The sequence below is a fragment of the Sardina pilchardus genome, chromosome 4, assembly GCF_963854185.1.
Source record: "Sardina pilchardus chromosome 4, fSarPil1.1, whole genome shotgun sequence".
NCBI classification, from domain to species: domain Eukaryota; kingdom Metazoa; phylum Chordata; class Actinopteri; order Clupeiformes; family Clupeidae; genus Sardina; species Sardina pilchardus.
Genome location: NC_084997.1, coordinates 31,888,693 through 31,914,881, shown reverse-complemented (window position 1 = coordinate 31,914,881; position 26,189 = coordinate 31,888,693). Strand labels below are relative to the sequence as shown.

The 26,189-nt window shown below is 43.8% G+C and overlaps 2 protein-coding genes across 2 annotated transcripts; both read left to right on the top strand.

The window, feature by feature from the left end:
- Positions 1-5,194: 5,194 nt before the first annotated feature.
- Positions 5,195-8,049, top strand: LOC134078848 (zinc-binding protein A33-like). Its single transcript, XM_062535004.1, has 2 exons — positions 5,195-5,634; positions 7,246-8,049. The coding sequence occupies exons 1-2, from the start codon at positions 5,613-5,615 to the stop codon at positions 7,785-7,787; spliced, it is 564 nt and encodes a 187-aa protein (XP_062390988.1). The 5' UTR covers positions 5,195-5,612; the 3' UTR covers positions 7,788-8,049.
- Positions 8,050-14,818: 6,769 nt separating this feature from the next.
- On the top strand, positions 14,819-25,980 carry LOC134078847 (zinc-binding protein A33-like). The gene is made up of 6 exons (XM_062535003.1): positions 14,819-15,846; positions 16,577-16,672; positions 17,475-17,705; positions 18,085-18,107; positions 18,196-18,314; positions 25,227-25,980. The coding sequence occupies exons 1-6, from the start codon at positions 15,451-15,453 to the stop codon at positions 25,763-25,765; spliced, it is 1,404 nt and encodes a 467-aa protein (XP_062390987.1). The 5' UTR covers positions 14,819-15,450; the 3' UTR covers positions 25,766-25,980.
- Positions 25,981-26,189: the final 209 nt, after the last annotated feature.

Sequence of the window (26,189 nt, the reverse complement as noted above, 5' to 3'; positions counted from 1 at the left end):
CACACACTCTACACACCACATTCACATGACTGCTGCTGTTAACATCACACAACACACACTCTACACACACTCTACACACCACATTCACATGACTGCTGCTGTTAACATCACACAACACACACTCTACACACACTCTACACACCACATTCATATGAATGCTGCTGTTAACTCTGATCTGATCTTTGTCTCTGTCAGGTTTAGTTCACACCCACAACTGGAATTCTGAACTACATTCCAGTGGTGAGGCAGCAGCACAAGGAGCTGGTCTGGCTACTATTCCTTCTTTTCCTCCATGTCATGGGTACAGGAAGTGAAGTTGTGTGGCAGGTTGATTCTCTGTTCTAGACGCTCTCAGGTGGGAAACAGGGCACTTAGAACCCTCTTCACAGCAACGTTTGGACCACTGAGGAAAACTCTTTGAAGCTGGTGAGGCTGAACATATTTTGAATTAAAGAGTAAAACAGAGAAGAATCTTAGTTGTTACTGACACGTCTGCTCAGGCTGCTGGAAGTGAAAGTGAAGCTGGTGAACCAGACTGAGGAGACGACAACAAACACAGGAGAGACTTTACTGTGAAGACAAAATGGCTTCTAAACTGGAAGATGACCTCACCTGCCCTGTGTGCTGTGAAATCTACAAGAATCCCGTCATCTTGACCTGCGCTCACAGCATCTGTAAAGCCTGTCTGCAGCAGTTCTGGGAGAGCAAAGGACACAGAGAATGTCCCTACTGCAGGAGGAGGTGCTCAAAAGGAGTGTATCCCCCTAACATGGCGTTAAGGAACCTGTGTGAGACCTTCTCACAGGAACAAAGTCAGATATCTTCAGCAGGGTCTGAGGTGCTCTGCAGTCAGCACAGTGAGAGACTCAAGCTCTTCTGTGAGGAGGATAAACAGCCTGTGTGTTTGGTGTGTAGAGACTCTAGAAAACATAAAAATCACAACTGCAGCCCCATAGATGAAGCAGCACAGGACCGAAAGGTAAGAATCTACTCCCTTGCTGTTGGTAAGATCGAAATAATTTGATTCATTCTCTAAATTAACCTCGGTATGATTGTGAGTGATTCAGTAGAAGCTACTGTACTACCTCTCATATAACAGCAGATGGAGCTGCACTACCTCTCATATAACAGTAAATGGCGCTGTACTACCTCTCATATAACAGCAGAGCTGTACTACCTCTCATATATCAGCAGATGGAGCTGTGTACATTCTGCTCTTAAAGATGACTGCAACATCCAGACCTCTGAGATATTCGGGTCCTTTTTTACTTCACTCCAACTCTGTCACACCAACAACTCATTGCGTGTACTGCAGCAAACTGGCCTCGACCTGAACGGTCTCCAACAACAAATCAAACCTGACCTCACCAATGTTTCCAAAAACTCAACTTGCACTTATTGTTATTATGAACAGAGAGTGGGGTGCCATTGTGCACCCACATTGTCTACTTTTGGCTTAAACCATAATTGACATCTCTAATATCCCTTATAGAGAAACTATGCAGGATTGGCGATTTCGGTTTCGGTTTCGTTTTTCGTTTTCGCTCGTTTTATGCTTGCATATTTCTCTGCAGAGCTTCCCCGACAGCTTTAGAGTGTATATTTATAATTATATAGGCTATATATAAATATATAAATTGCAAGCGTGGTTCTTCTTGTTCCTTATGCGTCTCAGCCTTCCAGATGTAAACAGGAGCGATCGCCTCCTGAACAAACTGCAAGGTTGCAATAGCGGATAGGGAGACTGGGGGCGGGAGGAAATATTTCTGTTTTCGATAAAACTGGTCAGTCAAGCAAAACAACGATTTCTACAGTAAGTCATTTTATGGCTATGAAAAAGTTGCATAATGCGTAAAATCCAGCCATCATGACTGTGATAGATTTGATGAATATTATTGCACAGCTGCCATGATATTTTATGAAGTTTCAAGTTATATGGTCAAGTGGGCTTGGTTGTTGCTTGACATATACATATACATATACATTATTCAATATGCGTTTTGCTTCTACCTGAAACAGTACCTCTTAAATAATGGTTAAGTGTTAAAGTGTTAAAATGGCATCTCCGTCAGTGCACCATCATGTCTCAGCCAACTGTCTTCAACAAAATGTCAAACCTCACCACTGTTTCCAAAAACTCAACTTGCAGTTATTGATCATTATGGACAGTAGAAGGGTAATTAAATGGTCTGCTCTCTAATCTCTTCATTTGTAGCACCACCATGACTGACCTTACAGATTTAAGTTAAGTTAAGAATAAGTTTCAAGTTATATGGCCAAGTATGCTTGGCTGTTGCTTGACATTGACATACTGTATACATGTACATGTTTTCAAATTTGCTTTAGCCTGAAACAGTAAATAATCGCATCATCATCTCAGTCAGTGCCACTGTGCGCCAGGATGCTGGTATTGCACTGTGATGTCTCAGCCAATGGCAGCACTGTGCGCCAGGATGCTGGTATTGCACTGTGATGTGTCAGCCAATGGCAGTGTTTAGTTCTCTTGTTCATTGGCCAGAAACACATCAGACCCCAATAAGGCTCCAGAACTCAGTGGCCCACAACTGGCCCAGGACATAAAGAGGAACAACATCCTCAACAGGAAGCTCAAATCCCCAGGGGGTCCACCCCCCTCTCGCCAGGCTGCCATCCATCAGCATGGGTTACACATACTCTGTGATTGGCATCTGGTCTCTACAGAACTACACAACCATCAGCATGGGTTACACATAGCGTGGGCACTCTGTGATTGGCATCCAGTCACTACAGAACTATGACATTTTATACCAAGCTGGAGAAGTGGCCCTTTTGTCACTTTCCACTGGTTGAGAAATTATTTTCAAAGGTTTTCCTTTAAAAAAAAAAAAAAAAAAAGTGGCATCAAGTGGTATACTACTACTTCCCACATAATGGACCTTCAATATCTCTAATATCTCTTAATGAGTATTATGGGACTCTTGATCTGGAAATATTCACTTATTGTCTGTGTTCGTGTCTATTTAAAGGGGAATTTCCGCATAGATCTCATGATTTCACTCTGGGGGCATGTTGATGATTCCCTATGCTATGCTCATGCCCCCAGAGTTTAGCGCTGTAGCTGCCTGGAAGCTCTGCTGTTGGCTGTAGCAGCTTGAGTTGGTAGAACCGATTGTTTTGGGGGGAGTTATACAGACAGTACTCGGTGACCTCGAGAAACAGAGATCTTTGTGAAAAATATCTACATACTATATACTCTCTGGTATCCCATGGCGACACAAAATCAATTCTGACTCTGTGCACACAGATTTAGCCTGTGTGTTTTTTGTTTAGGGCACAAAGATCTAATGTGTGTTTTTCCTTAATTTCCTCACTCTTTCCCTGTTATTATATGTTTATAATACACATTCTCTAAGTACCCTTTGGTCTTTTTGCATTTTCTCTATTTGTTCATGTTCCTGACAGGGACGTATATAAACTATAGGCTAATAAGTAGATTAAAGGCTAATGTATTGTATGTTCCTTGCAGGAGGAGCTCAAGATCAAACTGCAGCCCTTACAGACAAAACTGAAGACCTTTATAGAGGTCAAACTCGTCTGTGACAAAACAGCAGCACATATTAAGGTGAGACCTGAGACTGTAAATAATTTGAAGAGTTACAGTATGGATGGTTTCAAATATAACCTGCTTATGTGTTTATAATTAAATTGAATCAATAATGTGTTGTTGTTGTTGTTGTTGTTTTGTAGACACAAACCCAAAACACAGAGAGGCAGATCAAGCAGGAGTTTGAGAAGCTTCACCAGTTTTTACAAGATGAAGAGACAGCCAGGATAGCTGCAGTGAAGAAGGAAGAGAAGCAGAAGTGTCGGATGATGAAGGAGAAGATTGAGAAGATGAGCAGAGAGATCTCATCTCTTTCAGACACCATCAGAGCCATAGAGGAGGAGATGGGAGCTGATGACATCACATTCCTGCAGGTAGGAACCATCCACTGTCTGTTTAATAAAGTGTGTTAGATCTGCTTTAATGATGACAAAAAAACCTCTGGCTGTAATATGTTGTTGACCTGCTCATGTCACTCACATCATTGTATCAATCATCATTTTACACATAGTAAGATCTGATTCAACTCCTGTCTGTCAGATAAGAAGTTTACGGGAGCATCAGTGTCCAACATGAAGCTCAACAGTTCAATATAAGACATTCACATTCATACCACATCATGGGTTGTGGAATCAGTTGGTGTTATTTTGTAGAGAGAAACACTAAGATGAGAGAGCAGCAGAAGGCTGAATGAATATGGATCTGATCACATGATCAGTGATGACTTCAGAACGTCATTAAGTCTGACATGATGGTTTAGTTTGTGTTGTCACTGCCGTCTCAGTGACTCCAGTTCTTGGGTGATGTGGTCAGAGTGCAGGGCTGTCTCTCTAGAGCAGGGTCTCTGTCTCATCTAAGCAGGAGGAGGAGGACGAGGAGGAGAATAGCTTTGTAGTCAGTATGCTGTCAGCTGTCAAATGTTTAGTCAGCAAATAAACAACAGGGTGGTGATGGTCAGGGAACTTGGCCCAGCCAATTAGAAGTCAGAAGGTCGTGGGTTTGATTCCTGGTTACTACAGTCGTGTCCCTGAGCAGGACACTTAACCCTGAGTTGCTCCAGGGTGACTGTCCCTGTAATCTGTCTCTGCAGGTCACTCTGGATAAGAGTGCAGCTAAATGAACACATGCAAATGTAATGTGAGGACCGCAGGGCTTGAAACAGGACATGTTGTGTGTGTGTGTGTGTGTGTGTGTGTGTGTGTGTGTGTGTGTGTGTGTGTGTGTGTGTGTGTGTGTTGTTTGTGTGTGTGTGTGTGTGTGTGTTTGTGTGTGTGTGTGTGTGTGTGTGTGTGTGTGTGTGTGTGTGTGTGTGTGTGTGTGTGTGTGTGTGTGTGTGTGTGTGTGTGTGTGTGTGTTTTGTTCATACACGCCCAACTTCACAACCTAAAGGTTGTTGGTATGATATTAATATGAATAGCATATGAACAGCCTTGTGGTGAGCACATCGTTTTAATAAAACAATAAGTCCATTAATAATGATGTGTGCACTCCACTCAACTAACGTGCTACTAAATCAAATAAAGACACAGAAAGAATACATCTGTCCTGCCAATAACAAACCTCAAGATAAGAGTCCAGAGCCTTGTGTACAGTGTGGGTGTTGGAGGATTGGTAGCAGCACCACCTGACCATCTGTTGTCACTATATAATTAGTGTCTGTGTCACTCTGGATAAAAGCATATGATGAATACTAATCACTGTGCGTGTTACTTTACAATGATATAAACCTTACACTTGACAAGGGGAGTCTGTTATTGTACAGTTTCTAAAAGATCTAGTTATATCAATAATGCCTGACATATTCCCTAATTTCTTATTTTCCAGAACTACAAGAGCATAGTAGAAAGGTGAGTGATCTGCCTCCTGTCTCTCTCTTCTCTGTGGTTCTGAACCCAAACCCACAGCAGCACTGACTCCTGAATGTTATTCCAGAGCCCAGTGCACACTGCAGGATCCAGAGAGGGTTTCAGGAGCTCTGATCAATGTGGCAAAGCACCTGGGCAACCTGAAGTTCAGAGTCTGGGAGAAGATGCAGGAGACTGTTCAGTACAGTAAGTAGTCTGCTGTTTCCACATCACCAAACACACATAAGCAATGTTAGGAATGAGGAGAGGAGAGACTGTGCTACTGGGGTAGATGATACAGTTACATTTGTCCAGGGGTTATTAGCAGCTTAAAGCTGCCTTTGTTTACAAAACAGAAACTCAAACCATTAGACACAATTACACACTAGTATCTGATAAGAGAGCAGTGGTGTGTGTGTGTGTGTGTGTGTGTGTGAGAGAGAGAGACCAGGGCTAGTATATCTGATAAGAGTAGTAGTAGTAGTGTGTGTGTGTGTGTGTGTGTGTGTGTGTGTGTGTGTGTAGATAGATAGATAGATAGATACTTGATTGATCCCCAAGGGGAAATTCAAGAGCACTCTGCGTGTGTGTGTGTGTGTGTGTGTGTGGGACCAGGGCTAGTATATCTGATAAGAGAGCAGTGGTGTGTGTGTGTGTGTGTGTGTGTGTGTGTGTGTGTGTGTGTGTGTGTGTGTGTGTGTGTGTGTGTGTGTGTGTGTGTGTGTGTGTGTGTGTGTGGACCAGGGCTAGTATATCTGATAAGAGAGCAGTGGTGTGTGTGTGTGTGTGTGTGTGTGTGTGAGAGAGAGAGACCAGGGCTAGTATATCTGATAAGAGTAGTATTAGTGTGTGTGTGTGTGTGTGTGTGTGTGTGTGTGTGTGTGTGTGTGTGTGTGTGTGTGTGTGTGTGTGTGTGTGTGACCAGGGCTAGTATATCTGACAAGAGAGCAGTGGTGTGTGTGTGTGTGTGTGTGTGTGTGTGTGTGTGTGTGTGTGTGTGTGTGTGGGACCAGGGCTAGTATATCTGATAAGAGAGCAGTGGTGTGTGTGTGTGTGTGTGTGTGTGTGTGTGTGTGTGTGTGTGTGTGTGTGTGTGTGTGTGTGTGTGTGTGTGTGTGTGTGTGTGTGTGTGTGTGTGTGTGTGTGTGTGTGTGTGTGTGGACCAGGGCTAGTATATCTGATAAGAGAGCAGTGGTGTGTGTGTGTGTGTGTGTGTGTGTGTGTGTGAGAGAGAGAGACCAGGGCTAGTATATCTGATAAGAGTAGTATTAGTGTGTGTGTGTGTGTGTGTGTGTGTGTGTGTGTGTGTGTGTGTGTGTGTGTGTGTGTGACCAGGGCTAGTATATCTGACAAGAGAGCAGTGGTGTGTGTGTGTGTGTGTGTGTGTGTGTGTGTGTGGGACCAGGGCTAGTATATCTGATAAGAGAGCAGTGGTGTGTGTGTGTGGGTGTGTGTGTGTGTGTGTGTGTGTGTGTGTGTGTGTGTGTGTGTGTGTGTGTGTGTGTGTGTGTGTGTGTGTGTGTGTGTGTGTGTGTGTGTGTGTGTGTGTGTGTGAGAGAGAGAGAGAAACCAGGGCTAGTATAGCTGACAAGAGAGTAGTAATAGTGTGTGTGTGTGTATACAGTATGTGTGTGTGTGTGTGAGAGAGAGAGAGAAAGAGAGAGAGAGTGCTAATATAGCCTACTAAATTAAATGTAACTGTTACTACTTCTCCTGCCATTACAGTTGGTAACACCACTATTGATAATGACCATCATTCACATCCTCATCACACACCACTCAGTGTTCAGCTCATGTGTGTGTTCTTTCTCTCTGCAGCTCCTGTGACTCTGGATCCCAACACTGCACACCCAAAACTCATCCTGTCTGAGGATCTGACCAGTGTGAGATATGGTGATGAGGAGCAGCAGCTTCCTGATAACCCAGAGAGATTTGATGAGTATGCCAGTGTCCTGGGCTCTGAGGGCTTTAACGCAGGGACTCACTGCTGGGATGTGGAGGTTGGAGAGAACAGAGGGTGGTTTATAGGTGTGATGACAGAGTCGACCCAGAGGAAGGGAGACTACACCTCCATGAGTGGAGTGTGGTGTGTGTGGTATAATGGTGCTGCATATAGAGCATGTGCTACTCCTCATGACTACACTCTCCTCACAGTGCAGCAGAAACTCCAGAGGATCAGAGTGCAGCTGGACTGGGACAGAGGAGAGCTGTCATTCTCTAACCCTGATAATAACACACAGTTACACATTTTCACACACAGGTTCACTGTGAGAGTGTTTCCATACTTTTTTACTAACATCAATGTCCCTCTGCGGATGTTACCAGTGAAGGCCTCAGTAAGAGTAGAGCAGCACAGTTAGAGCTGATACTGACTCTGAACCAGGGATGACAGACTGAGAGGGAAACCTATAGGAGAGGAGACTATGAAGAAACAAGTCATTTAATAAATAGTAAAAATATGTCTCATTGTGTGGATATAAATGTTAAAGAAATGTGAATGCCCACCTCATTTAACTTGCTGTATATGTACTGCACTGTGCTTTAATGTCTATACCACAGTAATATTGTGGTATTTAATACAAATGGATTGGTAAATGAATAAGGACAGTAAATCATGAAAAGCATTAACCATGTCATGTATGTAATTTCTTTACCATTTTTAAAAAGTCATTTAAGCAGCTTTTTCAGATATGGGGTCATTTTTTGTGAAAAGCGCTTATGTATTTCACTGTTGCCACCAGCACAACACACACCTCAGTGAACCATAACAGAATATCTGAGAGAGATTTCTGGTAGGCTGTACATGAACCGAATACATGAACTTTACCCTTATAAAATGACAGTGATGTCACATAGTTTTTATATGCTCACTTATTTTATCATCTTTTTAACTGTGTTCTTATTTGCAAGCCAGGCTGTGGAAATGTGTTCCAAGCCACATGACCAGTACTGACACCTGGTGGCCATTTACCTGTAATTACACTGCAGCCTCATGGACCTCAGCAGGGATTTCCAACAGGTGGGTGGTGTCCCCCTGGTGGTTGGTGAAGGTGTTGCTGATGGTCCTGACCCTGCATGTAATGTAGTTCTTATGTGGAGGTCACTGTTTCCTATTCAGTGCTGGTCCTCAGGATGCTTCCTTAGTCCCATAGAGCAGGATTCTTAGTCCCTGTTCTGGGTCCCAATCAGCTGGAAACTGCTGTCATAGAGCACAACCTGATTCAGTCCCTGATGTGCTGAACAGCAGTAACTCCACCCTGTTGAAGGGTTTGGTGTCTTTAAACTGCAGATCAGGGAGTCTTGATTGGGTTCCTCTTCAACTCCTGATCATCCTGAGGTAAATGTACAGTGTGTGTGTGTGTGTGTGTGTGTGCGCACGTGTCCGTGTGCGCATGCGTGTGTACCTGGGGTGGTTGCTCACTATCACACCCTTCCAGTTTCAAGTGTTACTGCAGATCGTTTCTTTCCTCACATCTTGGGCTCTATTATCAGGATCAAATGGGCATTGTCAGAAGTCACTCGCGCCAGTTTCTTTGGGGGCGGTCCTAGCGCAAAAGGCTATAATGACTGCGTGAAAAGTGAACATTGCGCTCAGCGCAAAGTGAAAAGGGGTTGTCTTAATTGAGTTAATTAGTCGTGGGTGTCTTTTGGGCGTAGCATGCAATAAACCAATTAGATTTCACACTCTCATTCTCTTTAAAAGCCTGGCGCATTGTTCAATGGTCTGTTGGTATTATCATGGCGGAGTTACCTGGGCGTCTACTCCAGAGGAGACCGACTTGCTCGTGCGTGAGGCATGATGGGCGGCGCGTAATGGAGACTTGGGAAGGCTAAGCCTTTCCAACTTTTATGCTGGGAAATTGTGCAAATAATGTACATGATGTGTGAATATTATTTTCTAACACGGATTGTTCCGGTCCTTGATGATGATTGGCTGAATCGCGTTCAATGCTGTTATAAAATCCAACACAAACATACACCTTGACCGCATTTCGTTAATGCACTACCACAACTTGCACAAAAGTTAAAGTGGCTGCGTCTCGATGTTGCATGGCAACAATTCATATGGAGGAAATATTTATTGGCGGAAGAATGATTATCTATGAATACGTCGACGTATAGTTACCGTTTTAGAAAAGCAATAAGCCACTCAAGTCCGTAGTTTAGGCTACACTGATTTTAGAACAGCTAAGGGGGGTTTTAGGCACTTGCCTACGGTCTCTCGGGGGGCTTCTGACTTAAATAGATTATTTCAGAAAGAACGCAGCAGCCGCAGCAGTAGCCAGAAGCCAGTTCTCACTATTGATCATTATCATTATTACATTTCCCTTGTGTGTGTGTGTATTGACACCAAATTGGCATGCCATACCGTACCCACCCAATATGCACAGCATCCCATTAGCTGCCTGCCATCAGGCTATTTACAATCTTCTATTTTAAGAACAAGTCAGTCAACACGTTATCAAAATTAACTTAATGCGCTATAGAGCTATATCCACGCGCACACATTTCGTCTGAACAGGAGAGATTACGCACGCGGGCGCGCAACTAGGCTATGTGTTGTTTTCTTTTACTCCGCTATCAGCACACAATGTGAAGCTAATTCACTAACTCAATAGCCTACTCATCATGGATATCGCAAGTTCTTTAAACAAACAAAACAGAAAGGATGGAGGATGGAGGCAGCTAGAGAAGTTATTCCAGATGAGCAATAACAAGGTAGACAGTTGCCAGAACACTACAGCTGTTTAATGCCAGACGTTAAAGGTATGCTAGAACAAAACTAACTGAAGGTAACTTAGCCATAGGGCTGTGTAATGTTGTCTAAATGAGCAGGTCACTGTTAGACGTTATTGTTGTATTATTGCATGTGGATGTTGTTATGCTATGTATGCTACTTTTTGCTGACCAATACACGAACCTAAAACCGAGAAACGGACAAATATTATTTAATTATATTCGGGCTGCGCGCGCTCCTGCTGATGAAAGAAGTGCGCACTGTGCACTCTTCCATATCCCCAAGCCTCATGCGCTCATATAATAGCCTTTCAGCTATGCGCGAGTGATTTCCGACTAGGTTTTTCCTGGTCAGTGGCGCACTTACTTTCTTCATCCATATATTAGCGACTGGCGAGCTTTGCGCCGGACCACACCTCTTCTCTTCACTGACACGCCCGTTAGGGCGCAATATCATCTCCCATTTAGAGAACGTACATTTGCGCTGGACAAATGAAGGATGCGCTGGCAGAGAATAGTAATTAAAGGTTGCGCCAGTCGCGAAAGCTCATTGCCCGGTTGGCATGATAGGGCCCCTTGTATTGTGTATGACTGAATTCATGTGCACTAACCTGCATGTTGGGATAGAGCTGTAATTGTCTGACACTGACAATAACGCACCGTACCGAACCGTGTCACAGCTAATTACCATAAAGTTAACTGAGACTCAACTTTATTTTGACGCCCGTGAAGCTCATGAAGCCACGCTCACGCCCGGGACGCTTTTGAAGCCGGTAACGCCGACTCTCCATAGGAAATGAATGATTTCCGGCACTATTGAAGCTTTTGAAGCTTTTGGTGTGAACGCACAGTCACACACCCACACTGAGAGAGTATTTACCTGGTATTTACATATCACGTCTTACCATTGATGATACTTAAGTCAATTATGATTTATTTAAATGAAATATGCTGATTGAATTGTTAATTATTAATGGATGTGTCCGTAATCTGCTTATCATGGACAGCAGCCTACACATTTATTTGCACCCCTGGTATGAGTGAAAAGAGACATTTAAAAATCTTTAGTGTTTTATTATTTTCACAATGAAAACAAAGAACACAAATCCAACATTGGAAGACCCAGGGCTGTAGTCAAGACCACCTTTGTCGAGTCCAAGACAAGTCCAAGACCAGGACCGGTCGAGACCAAGTCAAGACCGAGTCCAAAGAGGTTCAAGTCCAGGACAGACCGAGTCCAAAAGACTCGAGTCCGAGTCAAGACCGAGTCCAGGACAGAAAAAAACTATTTGTAGGCATGACAGTATAAATACAATCATTTTGGGTTATTATTTGCTGATCTAAAAGCAAAAACTGTGAAAAAGTGTCACAACACCCGGGATTTTGTAAGTAGCCTATAACCATTCCCCTTAATATAACATAATCTAATAGAAAATAGAATAATACAAGGTGATGCCTATAGATACAAACACCAACCCACTACTATTACAACTGCTAGGTACTACAGTAGTACTGAGCATTTGAGCAACTGAATTACAATACAGCTTCACTCCAGACATACAGTAGACAAGAATGACCGGTATTAGTGTACTCCAGGGCTCAACATTAGCTTTTAAAAGTGGTTGCTAACTGGGCAACCAGGCATGAGGTTTTGGTTGCCAAATACAAAAAAAGTTTCAGTTTTCTCTGTGCACTAAAATAAGGCATATCTTTAATGTCTTGGATACATACTGTCAGTATCTACAGTATGTTTAATGTGGTGTGTAGGGCTAATTGAGTGCACATTGGTTGTATAGTAGGTGTAATTGAGTGCCTGTCACTTTAAGAAATACGTGGTGAGAGTAATTAGCCTACACAGTCTAAACTAGTGAATAAAATAATAGTTGTGCATAACGCGTTTACGGATGGAATCAGAGGTGCAATTCATTTTCTATATCATTAGATTATAATGTTTGAAAATATAAAGTCGAAGACAATCTTTTTGGGATCATAGAAGAGATAAGTGTCTTCTAATGTTCATTAATGATTTTAGTGACCACTACACGAATGACATAGCCTACATGACCTGAGCTAGCGGCATGGCAGGAGCTCCCTCCAGATGTAAAAATGTGCCAAGGTTGCATAGCCTTCTAAACGTTCTTCTTGACGTTAAACCCAAAAAAACTTCAATCCCATAGCCTAGATAGGTTAGCAACACAAATTTGAGAGATGCAAGAGAGCAAATCAACTTGATATTAGCCTATTATTATGCATTGCAATAGCATCACTTAAACTTAGCAGCCATGTTTCGCTGTTTATGGCACTGCTGCACATACGTGTGTGTGTGAGAGGAAAAAAGACGCACAGCCACAGGCTAGCTTCTAGGGGAGGGGGTGCCTTGCGCACACGCATGTTTGGCTACTTCAGTTACTGGGCAACCGTTAATGTTGAGCCCTGGTGTACTCTACTTCCCTTGAATATTATAACATAATAAAGACGCCTGGACTCGGTCGAGACCAAGAACCATATTTGGCAAGACCAGTGGCCGAGTCCGAGACAAGTCCAAGTCAAATACCAGCGAGTCCGAGACAAGTCCGAGACCTTAAAAAAACGGACTCGAGTCCGGACTCGAGTCCAAGACCGGACTCGAGTACTACAGCCCTGGGAAGACCACACATTTATTTTGAGAGGAAAAAAAATATTAACAACAACAAAAAATGCATCCCCACAATTATTCAAGTCCTACAGTTTTTACAAAGTATCACTAATTTATTACTCAATAGACGTTATCTGTTAAACAGAGGTTGTTGACACTGAATGTCATATGAATAGTAACAATCAGTCCACTCTCTGCATGCTGAATGCAGCTTGAACCGAGCAACCAAGATCATCAGGGATGCTTCACATCCGAGCCATGATCTCTTCCAGCTTCTGCCCTCCGCAAGACGCTAAAGATCTCTGTAGTGGGGCCAGACGTCCGGCTTTAAGCCGGACTAGCCGTTATTTCAGTGTCCTGTCCGACACCTGGCCTTGCATCAAGCCGGACGTGTATTTGTCCTCCTTTTTGTGAATGCTTGAAGAGCGGAGTTCTATAGGGCGCCAAATGTAACATGCCTTATTTCGTGGACAGAGTGCTTGTTACACTGTAACGCCTTTTGTCCACGGATACACAAATTAGCTTACATTGTGTCCATGAAACACTTTCATTGCGCACCTGAACATCATATGAATATGGATTGAAGAATTGATAAAAGCCCAACACTGTAATGTATGTGTTATCCTTTCTGACAGTGCAGTTGAGGAGGACATGATAAACTATTCCAGAGGAGCCACTGCATTAGATAAGAGCATCGTTTCCACAGCAACTGTCTGTCTGGACGCAGGATTTCTGCTGTTTGGTGCTTCTACTCTTCATCACTCTGATCTCTCTGTCTGGACGCAGGATTTCTGCTGTTTGGTGCTTCTACTCTTCATCACTCTGATCACTCTGTCTGGGCGCAGGATTTCTGCTGTTTGCTGCTTCTACTCTTCATCACTCTGATCACTCTGTCTGGACGCAGGATTTCTGCTGTTTGGTGCTTCTACTCTTCATCACTCTGATCCCTCTGTCTGGACGCAGGATTTCTGCTGTTTGATGCTTCTAGCTTCATCACTCTGTTCCTCTGTGAGAAGCGCAAAGTGTCTCTAGAGTGCGTCTGTAAGGCCCAAAGATCGGACAGTATGAACCACTGATGACCATGGACTAATACATGTACATATTCACAAACAATCCTGAAATGACAATAAATCATTTTGAACACAACTGTATATCCCCATATAATCTAAATCACGCATTCTAGCAATATTCATTTTCCATATGCTGGCATTCCTCATCCTCCATATAGGCTAGAGATATAGATACTGTATAGATACTAAAATTAATCTAAATCATGTTATGGCTCTCAGGAAGCCACAACAACAAGAGGGAGACGAGGCACACGGAATGTGATCAAAATGTACTTTTATTACACTAATCACAAGCATAAAGAATGTGATCAAAATGTACTTTTATCAAACTAATAACAAGCAAAACTAAGTCGCAGAGGTGCGTGTTGAGTGTTCAAAAGTAGAAAAGCTAAATAAAACGATCTCTCAAAGACACAGGAGCAACTCCATATGGCGCCAGAACACACCTGCATGCTGATAGAGCACATCAGCCATCAGAATCCAAAGAACACACACACACGCACACGCACACGCACACACACACACACACACACACACACACACACACACAACACACAGGTAATATCCACTTCATTCATTAACATGCCCATATTCCCAAGATCATCTTAATCATATCACACATGGTCATGATATCCACTTCCCATTCACTAACACTCCTCATAATTCCAAAATCATCTTATTCAGTGAAATCAAATCAAACTTTTAACCTGAATGTCAAGATCAACGTTTGTGTGGGGAGGTAGTCTGTGTGTAATCCACTGATCTGGAGTCAGTCTCGTGTCTCTGCCAGGTTCAGTTCACGCCCACAACTGGAATTTTGTAGTGAGCTCCAGTGGTGTAGAAGCAGTGAACGAGGAACTGGTCTGGCAACTAAGAGACTGACCAATCAGAATCCTTCTTTACCTTGGTCCCTCCCTTTGACTGAGTGCAGCCAGCACAGGAAGTGAAGTCGTGCAGCAGGTTGATTCTCTGTCCTAGACGCTCTCATGTGGGAAACAGGACAATTAGAACCCTCTTCACAACGTTTGGACTACTGAGGAACTTCAACTGTGAATTTAAACTGAAGCTGGTGAGACTGAACGTCTTTTGGACTAAAGTGTGAAACAGAGAAGAGTTTGAGTTTGAGTTTGGCACTGACACGTCTGCTCAGGCTGCTGAAAGTGAAAGTGAAGCTGCAGAAAGAGCCGCAAGAGAAAAAAAAGTCTTTTACTGCAGAGACAAAATTACTTTTAAACTTATAAAGACGATCTCAAATGTCCTTTATGCTGTGAAATCTACGTCTGTATGTAATCAACTGATCTGGACTCTGTGAGGTGCAGTTCACGCCCACAACTGGGACTTTGACCTGAACTCCTGCGGTGTCAGTGCAGTAGGTTAAAGATCAGGGAACTAAACACAAGTTTTGAGACTACTGATGGAGAGAGTTTGGGTTTAAAGTGAAGCTGGTGAGCCTGAAAATAACTTATTTTGGATGAAAGTGTAAAACAGTGAAGGCTGAGATTGAGGCAGGGACTCGTCTTCTCAGACTGCTGAAAGATAGAGGGAAGCTGCTTGAACAGTCATCAGGGAGAAAAAGACAAAATGGCTTCTAAACTGGAAGAGGATCTCACATGTCCTGTATGCATTGAAATCTTCAAGGATCCTGTCCTGTTGACCTGCTCTCATAGTGTGTGTAAAGCCTGTCTACAGCGGTTCTGGGAGAGCAAAGGATCCAGAGAATGTCCCTACTGCAGGAGAAAGTGCTCAAAAGAAGGGTATCCCCCTAACATGGCATTAAGGAACCTGTGTGAGACCTTTGAACAGGAGAGAAGTCAGAGAGCTTCAGCAGGGTCTGAAGTGCTCTGCAGTCTCCACAGTGAGAAACTCAAGCTCTTCTGTCTGGACGACAAACAGCCAGTTTGTTATGTGTGTAGAGACTCCATAAAACACAGCAACCACCAGATACGCCCAGTGGATGAAGCAGCAGGTGCCCATAAGGTGAGCAGTTCTCCTGATGAGTGTGGTGATTTGGGGGTTTAGCAAAGCAGTTCTCCTGATGATTGTGATTTGGGGGTTTGGCAGTTCTCCTGATGATGGTGATTGTGGTGATTTGGGGGTTTAGCAAAGCAGTTATCCTGATGAGTGTGGTGATTTGGGGGTTTAGCAAAGTAGTTATCTTGATGATGGTGTTGATTTGGGGTTTAGCAAAGCTACTGTACTTCTCGATTCAGTTAGCCTGTGCACACACAGCACTGGATCCGGTGTTTAGATGGTGTTCATGTCAGATTGAAGGCCTTCCCTACTTGTTAACAGCCTCCTTCCTTAAGAGCTGGAGATTCAGATTTTCACAAAGACCAATGAACGACTTCATTCAGTGAATTCTGAATTAAGACTTTGCTGTTTTACTTGGACAATGTCCCTGTTGATACAGCATTTTATGTGGATAATGCTTAAGCAGACATACTGTAGGCTACATGAACCAGTGATGTCCGCATGTTTTCAGCATCTTTCTTGATAATTCTGTCGCTCACTGGGCTTCATGAAAAGGTGAATCTCCAGCACTGGAAGGGTGGAGGCAGAGGAGAGCGCTCTTAACAAGTAGGGAGGGCCTTGTTTAATATTCACTGATGTTACGCAAATATCACAATCTGACACGCTCACCATCTAACCTGGCACACCAGAGTACAGAGATGCTGTAGCTGACACTGAGCTCTTTTACTTTCTCCAGGAGGAGCTCAAGATCCAACTGCAGCCCTTACAGAAGAAACTGAAGACCTTTAAGAAAGCTAAAGTCACCTGTGATAAAACAGCAACACACATCAAGGTGAGTCCAGGTTTATGTTACATGACACATCATTTGTGCTGTTTTGAATCCAGTCATCTGATGTCCCGTTCTCAGATTTGTGTTCAAGCAACAGCATGTTGGTTTTGAGTTCTTCATGTCATGCTTAAGTAAAACTCATATCAATGTTTTAAACTCTTTTAAACACATCTGCCATTCTCCCTAACAGTAAACAAACCTTCGATATCTGATTTCACACGTATATACGCACGGCGCATGCACAGATCGCATGTACATACTCACGCGCGCGCGCACACACACACACACACACACACAAACACAAATGCAGGTAAAAAACATTACATTCTAGTGCATGTCATGCTTTTTCTTTGCATTTTCTGACTGTATGACGGCGTAATATTATGTGCTTATTGGCATGTGTTGCATTCGGCATTATTTGTAAGATGTGTTTGATAAAAACATCTGCTAAACTAGAAAAGCACTCAGAGAGCGCAGATACCTCCGCCTGCATTGTTCGGTTATCATACATTTGAACCTAAACTATTCAGATCGCCACCACGTGACCATACCATGCCATTACACCCCTAAGCAAAACACATAAATGGCTCTGGAATCCCAACCAAATCACAGATCACTCCCAAAATTGAATCGTTCCTTGGGTCATGCCTGACATTCGCTGAAAATTTAATCGAAATTCATCCATTACTTTTTGAGTTATCTTGCTAACAAACAGACAGACAGACAAACAAACAAACGCCGGTCCCCGATGAAAACATACTCCTTGGCGGAGGTAAATAAATGATTGTAAATTGGTTTTGTCCAGACTCAGGCCCAACACACAGAAAGGCAGATCAAGGTGGAGTTTGAGAAGCTTCACCAGTTTCTACGAGATGAAGAGGCAGCCAGGATAGCTGCACTGAGGGAGGAAGAGGAGCAAAAGAGTCGGATGATGAAGGAGAAGATTGAGAAGATGAGCAGAGAGATCTCATCTCTTTCAGACACCATCAGAGCCATAGAGAAGGAGATGGGAGCTGATGACATCACATTCCTGCAGGTATGGACCATCCACTGTCTGTATAACGAAGTGTGTTAGATCTGCTTTAATGGTAAAAAAAAACTCTGGCTGTAATTATGTTGTTGACCTGCTCATACCACTCACATCATTTATCAACCATCATTTGACAAGAGTGCAGCTAAATGAACAAATGTAATGTGAGGACTGCAGGGCTTGGACAAGGGTGTGTGTGTGTGTGTGTGTGTGTGTGTGTGTGTGTGTGTGTGTGTGTGTGTGTGTGTGTGTGTGTGTGTGTGTGTGTGTGTGTGTGTGTGTGTGTGTGTGTGTGTGTGTGTGTGTGTGTGTGTGTGTGTGTGTGTGTGTGTGTGTGTGTGTGTCTGTCTGTAATGCATGTCATATCAATACTTTTTTTTTCCAGAACTACAAGAGTACAGTAGAAAGGTGAGTGATTTGTCTCCTGTCTCTCACTTTTATCTGTGGTTCCTGAACCCAAACCCACAACAGCACTGACTCCTGAATGTTATTCCAGAGCCCAGTGCACACTGCAGGATCCAGAGAGGGTTTCAGGAGCTCTGGTTGATGTGGCAAAGCACCTGGGCAACCTGAAGTTCAGAGTCTGGGAGAAGATGCAGGAGACTGTTCAGTACAGTGAGTAGTCTGCTGTTTCCACATCACCAAACACACATAAGCAATGTTAGGAATGAGGAGGAGAGGATAGACTGTGCTACTGGGGTAGATGATACAGTTACATTTGTCCAGGGGTTATTAGCAGCTTAAAGCTGCCTTTGTTTACTAAACAGAAACTCAAACCATTAGACACATTACACACCGCACTACACACTGACCCTGTGTGATGTAAAGGCCAGTCCAAACACAAGATCCGCGACGAGACGAGCTGCAACATTCTAAAAACCAGCGACGTTCTAAAACTCTGCAACTAAGATTTGACATGTTGAATGTTTAGCGACGGCTTGCAACTGCTTGCAACTTTTGATTCACACCGCCGCAACTGCTCTCCGCAACCGTCTCAGACCGTCGCGAATCTTTGGTTTGAACTGGCCTTACGACATGTGGGAGTGGGACAGAGTGTGTGTGATCAGACAGTGGAAGTGTGTGTGTTCAGTGGCAGTGTGTGTGTGTGTGTGTGTGTGTGTGTGTGTGTGCGTGTCTGTCTGTCTGTCTGTCTGTCTCTGTGTGTGCTATTGTGTGTGTGTGACCAGGGCTAGTACGTAATGATAAGAGAGCGGTGGTGTCTGTGTGTGTGTGTGTGTGTGTGTGTGTGTCTGTGTTACGGCCCAGGCTCGTTTGGACCGAACACATGAAAGGGAGACCAACACCGAATAAACTTATCACAAAATATTTATTATAAGCACAAAAAGTATGTCTAGGGGTTGAAGGATTAACTGGCTGAGGTGTAGTGAGTGACTGGAAGGCCGGCAAGAATATCGGTGTGTGTGTGGAGAATGTTTGTAATGTAGTGAAATGGGAATGTATGCAAAAGTGAGTGCGTGTATCAATGTATGTCGTGAGCAGTGATGGGCAGTAACGCGTTAGAAGTAACGCGTTACTGTAATCCAATTACTTTTTTCAAGTAACGAGTAAAGTAAGGGATTACAATGGCAAAATCAGTAATTGGATTACCGTTACTTTAGGCTGCGTTACTGCATTACTAAACTGCGATCTTAATTGCTTTGTGAGACTGTGTGGTGACAATCAGTATAATGTCCAACGCATTGCGAGAGATGTAAACAACAGACGAGACAACAGAGTGCGGGAGAGAGCATGACCATGCTGACTTTAATAGCCTACGTGAGTTGGGGTTTTCCTAAACTTTTCCCATAGTTCGGGACTTGGACTTCTTTTGCTTATCTTTAGGCCTACTTCACTTTTATTGTTCTTTCTACTTTCATTTCATTCGATGACTTATGCTTTCACTCTGGACTGATGCTTCAACTCAAATGTCTTTTCAAATTCGAAATTGGGGTCGTTGACATTCAAACTTGTTTTCGGTGGACATAATTAAGTTTGTACCGTCGGAGTCTTTGCGAGACAATGAGCAAAATGTCCGTAAATAATAGAGCCTGTATCATCTGCGTTCTCTATAGTCGCTTTCAGACATAACCCCTGCGGTAGCCTATGAGGTTTGCCAGACGGAGGTCCGACTCTTCGGTTAATTATAGGCTACAGAATCTATGTATGTTTGAGTGAGGGGTGGCGCAGAATGCGGCCGCTGTCACAGGACTTAATGTTTTTATTTTACCACCGACAGCGCACCCGTTCCGAATAGGCTATTGTTGCAACAATGCAGCATGTATTCTGTTACATCCGCAGCATCGATGAAAGATTGGAGCGTGACATGCAGGTTAACTGCAACGTTTAATTGGAACTCAGCAGTGACGCTCGTTGTTCATCTCACATAATCTGAACGAATTCACGTTCTTTATTTACAAATGTGTTGCATGCAGTTCATAGTTCACAGAACTCGTTTATGCACAACACTGCATTTGATTCTATTTTATATGATGGAATATGCAGAAAGAATAAAATTAGGCTGAAAGGTGTATTGCTTTATAGCATATTCAGGTTGTGTAGCCTAGTTAGTGTGTTTTTGAAAAGTAACTAAGTAAAGTAATTGTAAAGTAACTAATTACTTTTTGGGAAAAGTAATCAGTAAAGTAACGGGATTACTTGCTTGGACAAGTAATCAGTAATCAGTAACTAATTACTTTTTCCAAGTAACTTGACCAACACTGGTCGTGAGTATGAGTCTGTGTGTGTGTGAGTCAAGAGAGAGTCAAGAGAGAGTCAAGAGAGAGAGTGAGGGTCAGGCAGGACGGGCTTTAAAGTCTGTTTCCGCCCAGGTGCGGCTTAATTGGCAATCAAGCGCCACTCCGTCTCCAACCAGCCAAGGCTCCGCGGTAGCGCAGGCTGCTAGAGACAGAGAGGGTCGTAACACCTCCCTTCCCCGAGAGGGTTCCTTCAGGAAGCCTTAAAAAGAAAACAAAGACCCTCTGTGGATCTGCCCCATCCCTGTCCCCCAGCGTCCTGGAAAACAGAGAGGACATACCACATATTTGCATAACACATTTACATTCTAACTAAATATTTAATCATAACCTTAATACTCAAAATACTGTATCATTATTGTATTCTTTATGCTGCATGTATACTGTATGGAAACTCTCATGAAAGGATATGGTTGCACATGCAGGTTCTGGCACATGGCATAGTGGTCAGAAGTCTTCTTTTGTCCTTAACCCTGGAGGATTTAGGTCAGTATAGACTATTAGAACACTACAAGCAGAACTCAGGAATCTCAAAATATCACATGACCAAGACAGTATGGGGGTCCCGTTGAGGCTTGTCAAACACAAGTGAGGCTTTCCACACCTCTCAAAAATGAACAGCCACACCAAGACCACTGGGGTCAATAACCAAAACAAGAAACCACTCAGACCACTGAGGAACCAACACACATATAACAGACAGACAGGGAGCACTGATATTTTGCAAGTGGACAGTGATCGAACTCTGGGTACCACTACAGAAGAATCTCTAAACTGGGTCCATCTCTTACACAGATCACTATTACCATCTGCAACCAGCTTCTGATGTTCATCCGTGCTCCGTTCTGTCGCAAAAAGATCACAGGAGACATTAACATTCATCAAGGAGCTATACTCCACCACATCAGTTTCAAAGCTTGCCAAGGTCTCACCACACACAGCTTCATCTCCAACCAGCCCAGCAGATTTAGGTTCTAAGCAGCATTCAGAACCTACAGCCACACAGTTAAACATCTCTGGACACTGGACAGATTGAGAAACAGACAAACTTTCAACCTGAACCGCAACATGGTTAGTCTTGCCCTCACCAGGCAGCTGAACAAAAGTGGAGACAAGATTTGCTTCCTCCTCTACCTCCGGTATTTGAGTAACTTGGACACTGGTCTGAACGCACACAGGAACTGTGACAGGGGAGTTCTCACACCTCACACCTGGACCAGCAGAGTCTAGTGGCACATTCACTCCTACAAGACATGGATCATTGTTAGGGCTTTTCCACACATTTCCACCTGCAAGATCATTTCCTAAAATGAACTCCACTCCAGGGACAGGCAAGGACGGACATACTCCAACTTCTACCGTTCCCGACACTAGACCTGAGGAGAGAGTCACTTTATGTAAAGGCACTTTAGTGTATCTCATGTCAAAGCCCCGTACTACAACATGGGTCCCTGTAGCAGATTCCTCTGAGAGTGGAACCACTCCTGCCAACAGAAAAGACTGGGCTGCGCCCGTGTCCCTAAGCATTCGCACAGGCACCCGCGTTCGTTCCTGCCCAGGCAGAGATACAGTCCCCCAGTTAATAAACGGAGAGTATCTAGCAGTACCCTTTCTCACAGGCACACAGGAGCTAGTTGGACGAGAACACAAAGACCTAGACGAAGACATGGCCAAAGCAATAGGCTTGACATCCTTACGTGCATGACACCGAGATGCCTTGTGTCCCACGTTCTGACAAATATAGCAAACAATCTCAGCATTAGGGACAGGTGGATATCCACTCTTACCAGGGAAAGATCCAGGGTTTGGTGCTGCCCCACCAGACCTCGGTTTACCCTCAAAAGGAGCTCGATCTCTACCTGGAACACCACGCCAATTCCCATGTATGCCTTTGTGCGTCAATATAAACTCATCAGAGAGCACAGCTGCCTCTGCAAGTGTCTGGACCTTCTGCTCATTTAAATAGACTGCCACTGCTTCCGGTACACAGTTCTTAAATTCCTCTACAAGCACCAACTGCTGAAGTAATTCCACAGTCTCAACCTTTTGCGAGCTACACCATCTATCAAACAGATCTCGTTTTTCCCGAGCAAACTCCACATATGTTTGGCGGTCGTACTTCTGGTAATAACGAAACCGCTGGCGGTAGGCTTCAGGTACAAGTTCATACGCCCTCAAGATGGCACATTTGACAGTATCATAGCAGTAAGACTGCTCAAAGGTCAAGGAACCGTACACATCTTGAGCCCTACCCACCAGAACACACTGTAAGAGTAGAGTCCAATGCTCTTTCGGCCACTTCAAAGAAGTAGCTACTCTCTCAAAGTGGGGAAAATACTTCTCCACCTCTTTCTCTGAAAAGGGGGGCACCATTTTGATTTGACGGCCTACGTCAAAGACAGGAGCAGCAGGTGAGGGAGATGATGGGAGAGGGGTACCCTTAGCAGCAAGCTCTAGTTCCAACTTCCTCAATTCAAATTGCCGCTCACTCTCTTTGGACTCCCATTCTCTCTGGGCAATCTCATGTTGACGAACGCGTTCCCGCTCACGCTCAGCACGCTTTTCCCGCTCACTCTCTCGTTGAAACTCTAACTTCTTGAGCTCTAATTCCTTATCCATTTGTTTTTCTTTTGCTGCTAGAGCTTCGCGATTTGCACTAAGTTTTGCTGCATCAAGCTGCATCTGCTTCTCTTGTACTGCCAACTCCTTTATCCTGATCTCACTGGCATGACTCTCAGGTGATACATCTGATGCCCCAGGACTAATAGGCAAATCAGGTTTCAATACAATAATTCCTTCTTCAATTAACTTGCTTTTAAGATGACTCATAATTGTTGGTTTTAACTTCTTGATCTCACTACTGAGCTCTACCTCATACCTCTCAGCAATCAAGATAAGCTGTTCCTTTGTACACTTCTCTAGCACATCCTCAGATGGCTCTGAAACAAAGTCTTCCACATTAGTAGACATGACTGATCAATGATGACACTTGATCTAAAATATACCCAGTAAATAAATCACTCACCCCCACAATGCAATTACTAAACAAAATTCAACAAAGGGAAAATAAATCCCTCCTTCTGCCACAAGGGGTCAAACACGCAAAGTAGCGCCGGTAGCTATCTCCAAGCAACAAACTTCAGCAGCCTGTTACGCACAGCCACCAAACTAAGCCTACAATGCAAACTGGATATACGCACGTTTACAAAGGAAGTACCACCATGACACACCTAATGAAAACCATCATCTACTGTAAAGCACTCAACAACAAAAGGTAAGGTTATAATTTCCCAGACTATTTGAACAACCTGCTCTCTCATTAGGGTGCTCACGCACAGTCTGGAAATACGTTTGGCTAACAACTCACTAAATTAGCGCTCCCACAAATCCGTCTTTTAACTGGAAACACACAATAGCTAACCAATGTAAGCCACGGAGCACAAAACAAACGAGCGACGTCTTACTCGTGAATTTAATTAGTGACTTCCTAGTCGGTCTAACAGCATGTGTTAACTATAACTTTACACATGGCTTTGCCTAGAATCAACACCAGAAAACACAGCTAGCCAAACAAACACAAACCTTATATTTCTTATTCGCTACCCATCTTCCCAAATAACTAACTAAACAAACTCCAGCAAGTTAACCCACAATGTGTGTCCACAGTAGCCTAAACCAGGAGCGATTGGCCTGAGCAGCTCCTAACCCAACTAACCCTCTCCCTACAGGTCACCGAGCTGGGGGTATTTAAACGCGAACTCGTGAGAGGACAAAAAACCGTGGCGCGGCTTAATGCCACACTCCGAAGCGTCCCTTCAGCAGTTCCCCGTAAAAAATAAGAAAGGCAAAATAACAAACAAGCAAAGTAAAAAACAGTGCTTCGTTGGAAGAGACAAGACTAGCTTGACTCAGCTGAAGCACCTTCTAAGGAGCTTACTCAGTAATAGGCTACAAACAGACGCACAAAGTAGCTTGCTCACCTTCCTGCCGAATTTCCACAACCACTCCCGGACGAGCCCCCAATTCATGTTACGGCCCAGGCTCGTTTGGACCAACACATGAAAGGGAGACCAACACCGAATAAACTTATCACAAAATATTTATTATAAGCACAAAAAGTATGTCTAGGGGTTGAAGGATTAACTGGCTGAGGTGTAGTGAGTGACTGGAAGGCCGGCAAGAATATCGGTGTGTGTGTGGAGAATGTTTGTAATGTAGTGAAATGGGAATGTATGCAAAAGTGAGTGCGTGTATCAATGTATGTCGTGAGTATGAGTCTGTGTGTGTGTGAGTCAAGAGAGAGTCAAGAGAGAGAGTGAGGGTCAGGCAGGACGGGCTTTAAAGTCTGTTTCCGCCCAGGTGCGGCTTAATTGGCAATCAAGCGCCACTCCGTCTCCAACCAGCCAAGGCTCCGCGGTAGCGCAGGCTGCTAGAGACAGAGAGGGTCGTAGACAGAGAGGGTCGTAACAGTGTGTGTGTGTGTGTGTGTGTGTGTGTGTGTGTGTGTGTTTCTTTATGATCAGTACTAGTATTTCTGATAGAGGTAGTGTGTGTGTGTGTGTGTGTGTGTGTGTGTGTGTGTGTGTGTGTGTGTGTGTGTGTGTGTGTGTGTGTGTGTGTGTGAGAGAGAGAGAGAACAGTGCTACTATACTAATACACTACCTCTCCTGCCATTACACTTGGTAACACCACTATATTGTTTATGACCATCATTCACATCCTCATCACACACCACTCAGTGTTCAGCTCATGTGTGTGTTCTTTCTCTCTGCAGCTCCTGTGACTCTGGATCCCAACACTGCACACCCAGAACTCATCCTGTCTGAGGATCTGACCAGTGTGAGATGTGGTGGTAGACAGCAGCTTCCTGGTAACCCAGAGAGATTTGATGAGTATGCCAGTGTCCTGGGCTCTGAGGGCTTTAACTCAGGGACTCACTGCTGGGATGTGGAGGTTGGAGAGAACACAGCGTGGGATGTGGGTGTGATGACAGAGTCGACCCAGAGGAAGGGAAGCTATCTCTCCATGAGTGGACAATGGTTTGTGTGGTATTATGGTGCTGCATATGGAGCACGTGCTACTCCTCATGCCTCCACTCGCCTCACAGTGCAGCAGGAACCCCAGAGGATCAGAGTGCAGCTGGAGTGGGACAGAGGAGAGCTGTCATTTTCTAACCCTGATAATAACACACACCTACACACTTTCACACACACGTTCACAGAGAGAGTGTTTCCATACTTTTTGACTCCCAGAAATGTCCGTCTGAGGATGTTACCAGTGAAGGCCTCAGTAAGAGTAGAGCAGCACAGTTAGAGCTGATACTGACTCTGAACCATACTGAGAGGGAAACCTATAGGAGAGGAGACTATGAAGAAACAAAGCCATTCAATAAACAGTAAAAATATGTCTCATTGTGTGGATGTAAGTGATGCTAATGCCCACCTCATTTAACTTGCTGTATACAGTATGTACTGCACTGCACCTAGTTTAATTTATATACCACAGTAATATTGTGGGGTTTACTACAAATGGATTGGTAAATGAATGAGGACAATAAAACATTAAAAACATTAACCATGTCATGTGTGTAATTTTTTACCATTTTTTTAAAATATCATTCAAGCAGCTTCTTCAGATACGAGGTCATTTTTGTGAGAAGTGCTTTTATCTGAATTTCACTGTTGCCACCAGCACATCACACACACTTCAGTGAACCATAACAGAATATCTGAGAGGG

Excerpts from the sequence above, each read along its gene's own strand:
- LOC134078848 (XM_062535004.1), top strand. The coding sequence starts at position 5,613 with ATGCAGGAGACTGTTCAGTACA. Across the intron at positions 5,635-7,245 it reads GCAGGAGACTGTTCAGTACA|CTCCTGTGACTCTGGATCCC; the intron begins GTAAGTAGTCTG and ends TTCTCTCTGCAG.
- LOC134078847 (XM_062535003.1), top strand. The coding sequence starts at position 15,451 with ATGGCTTCTAAACTGGAAGAGGATCTCACATGTCCTGTATGCATTGAA. Across the intron at positions 15,847-16,576 it reads AAGCAGCAGGTGCCCATAAG|GAGGAGCTCAAGATCCAACT; the intron begins GTGAGCAGTTCT and ends TACTTTCTCCAG. Across the intron at positions 18,108-18,195 it reads TACAAGAGTACAGTAGAAAG|AGCCCAGTGCACACTGCAGG; the intron begins GTGAGTGATTTG and ends ATGTTATTCCAG.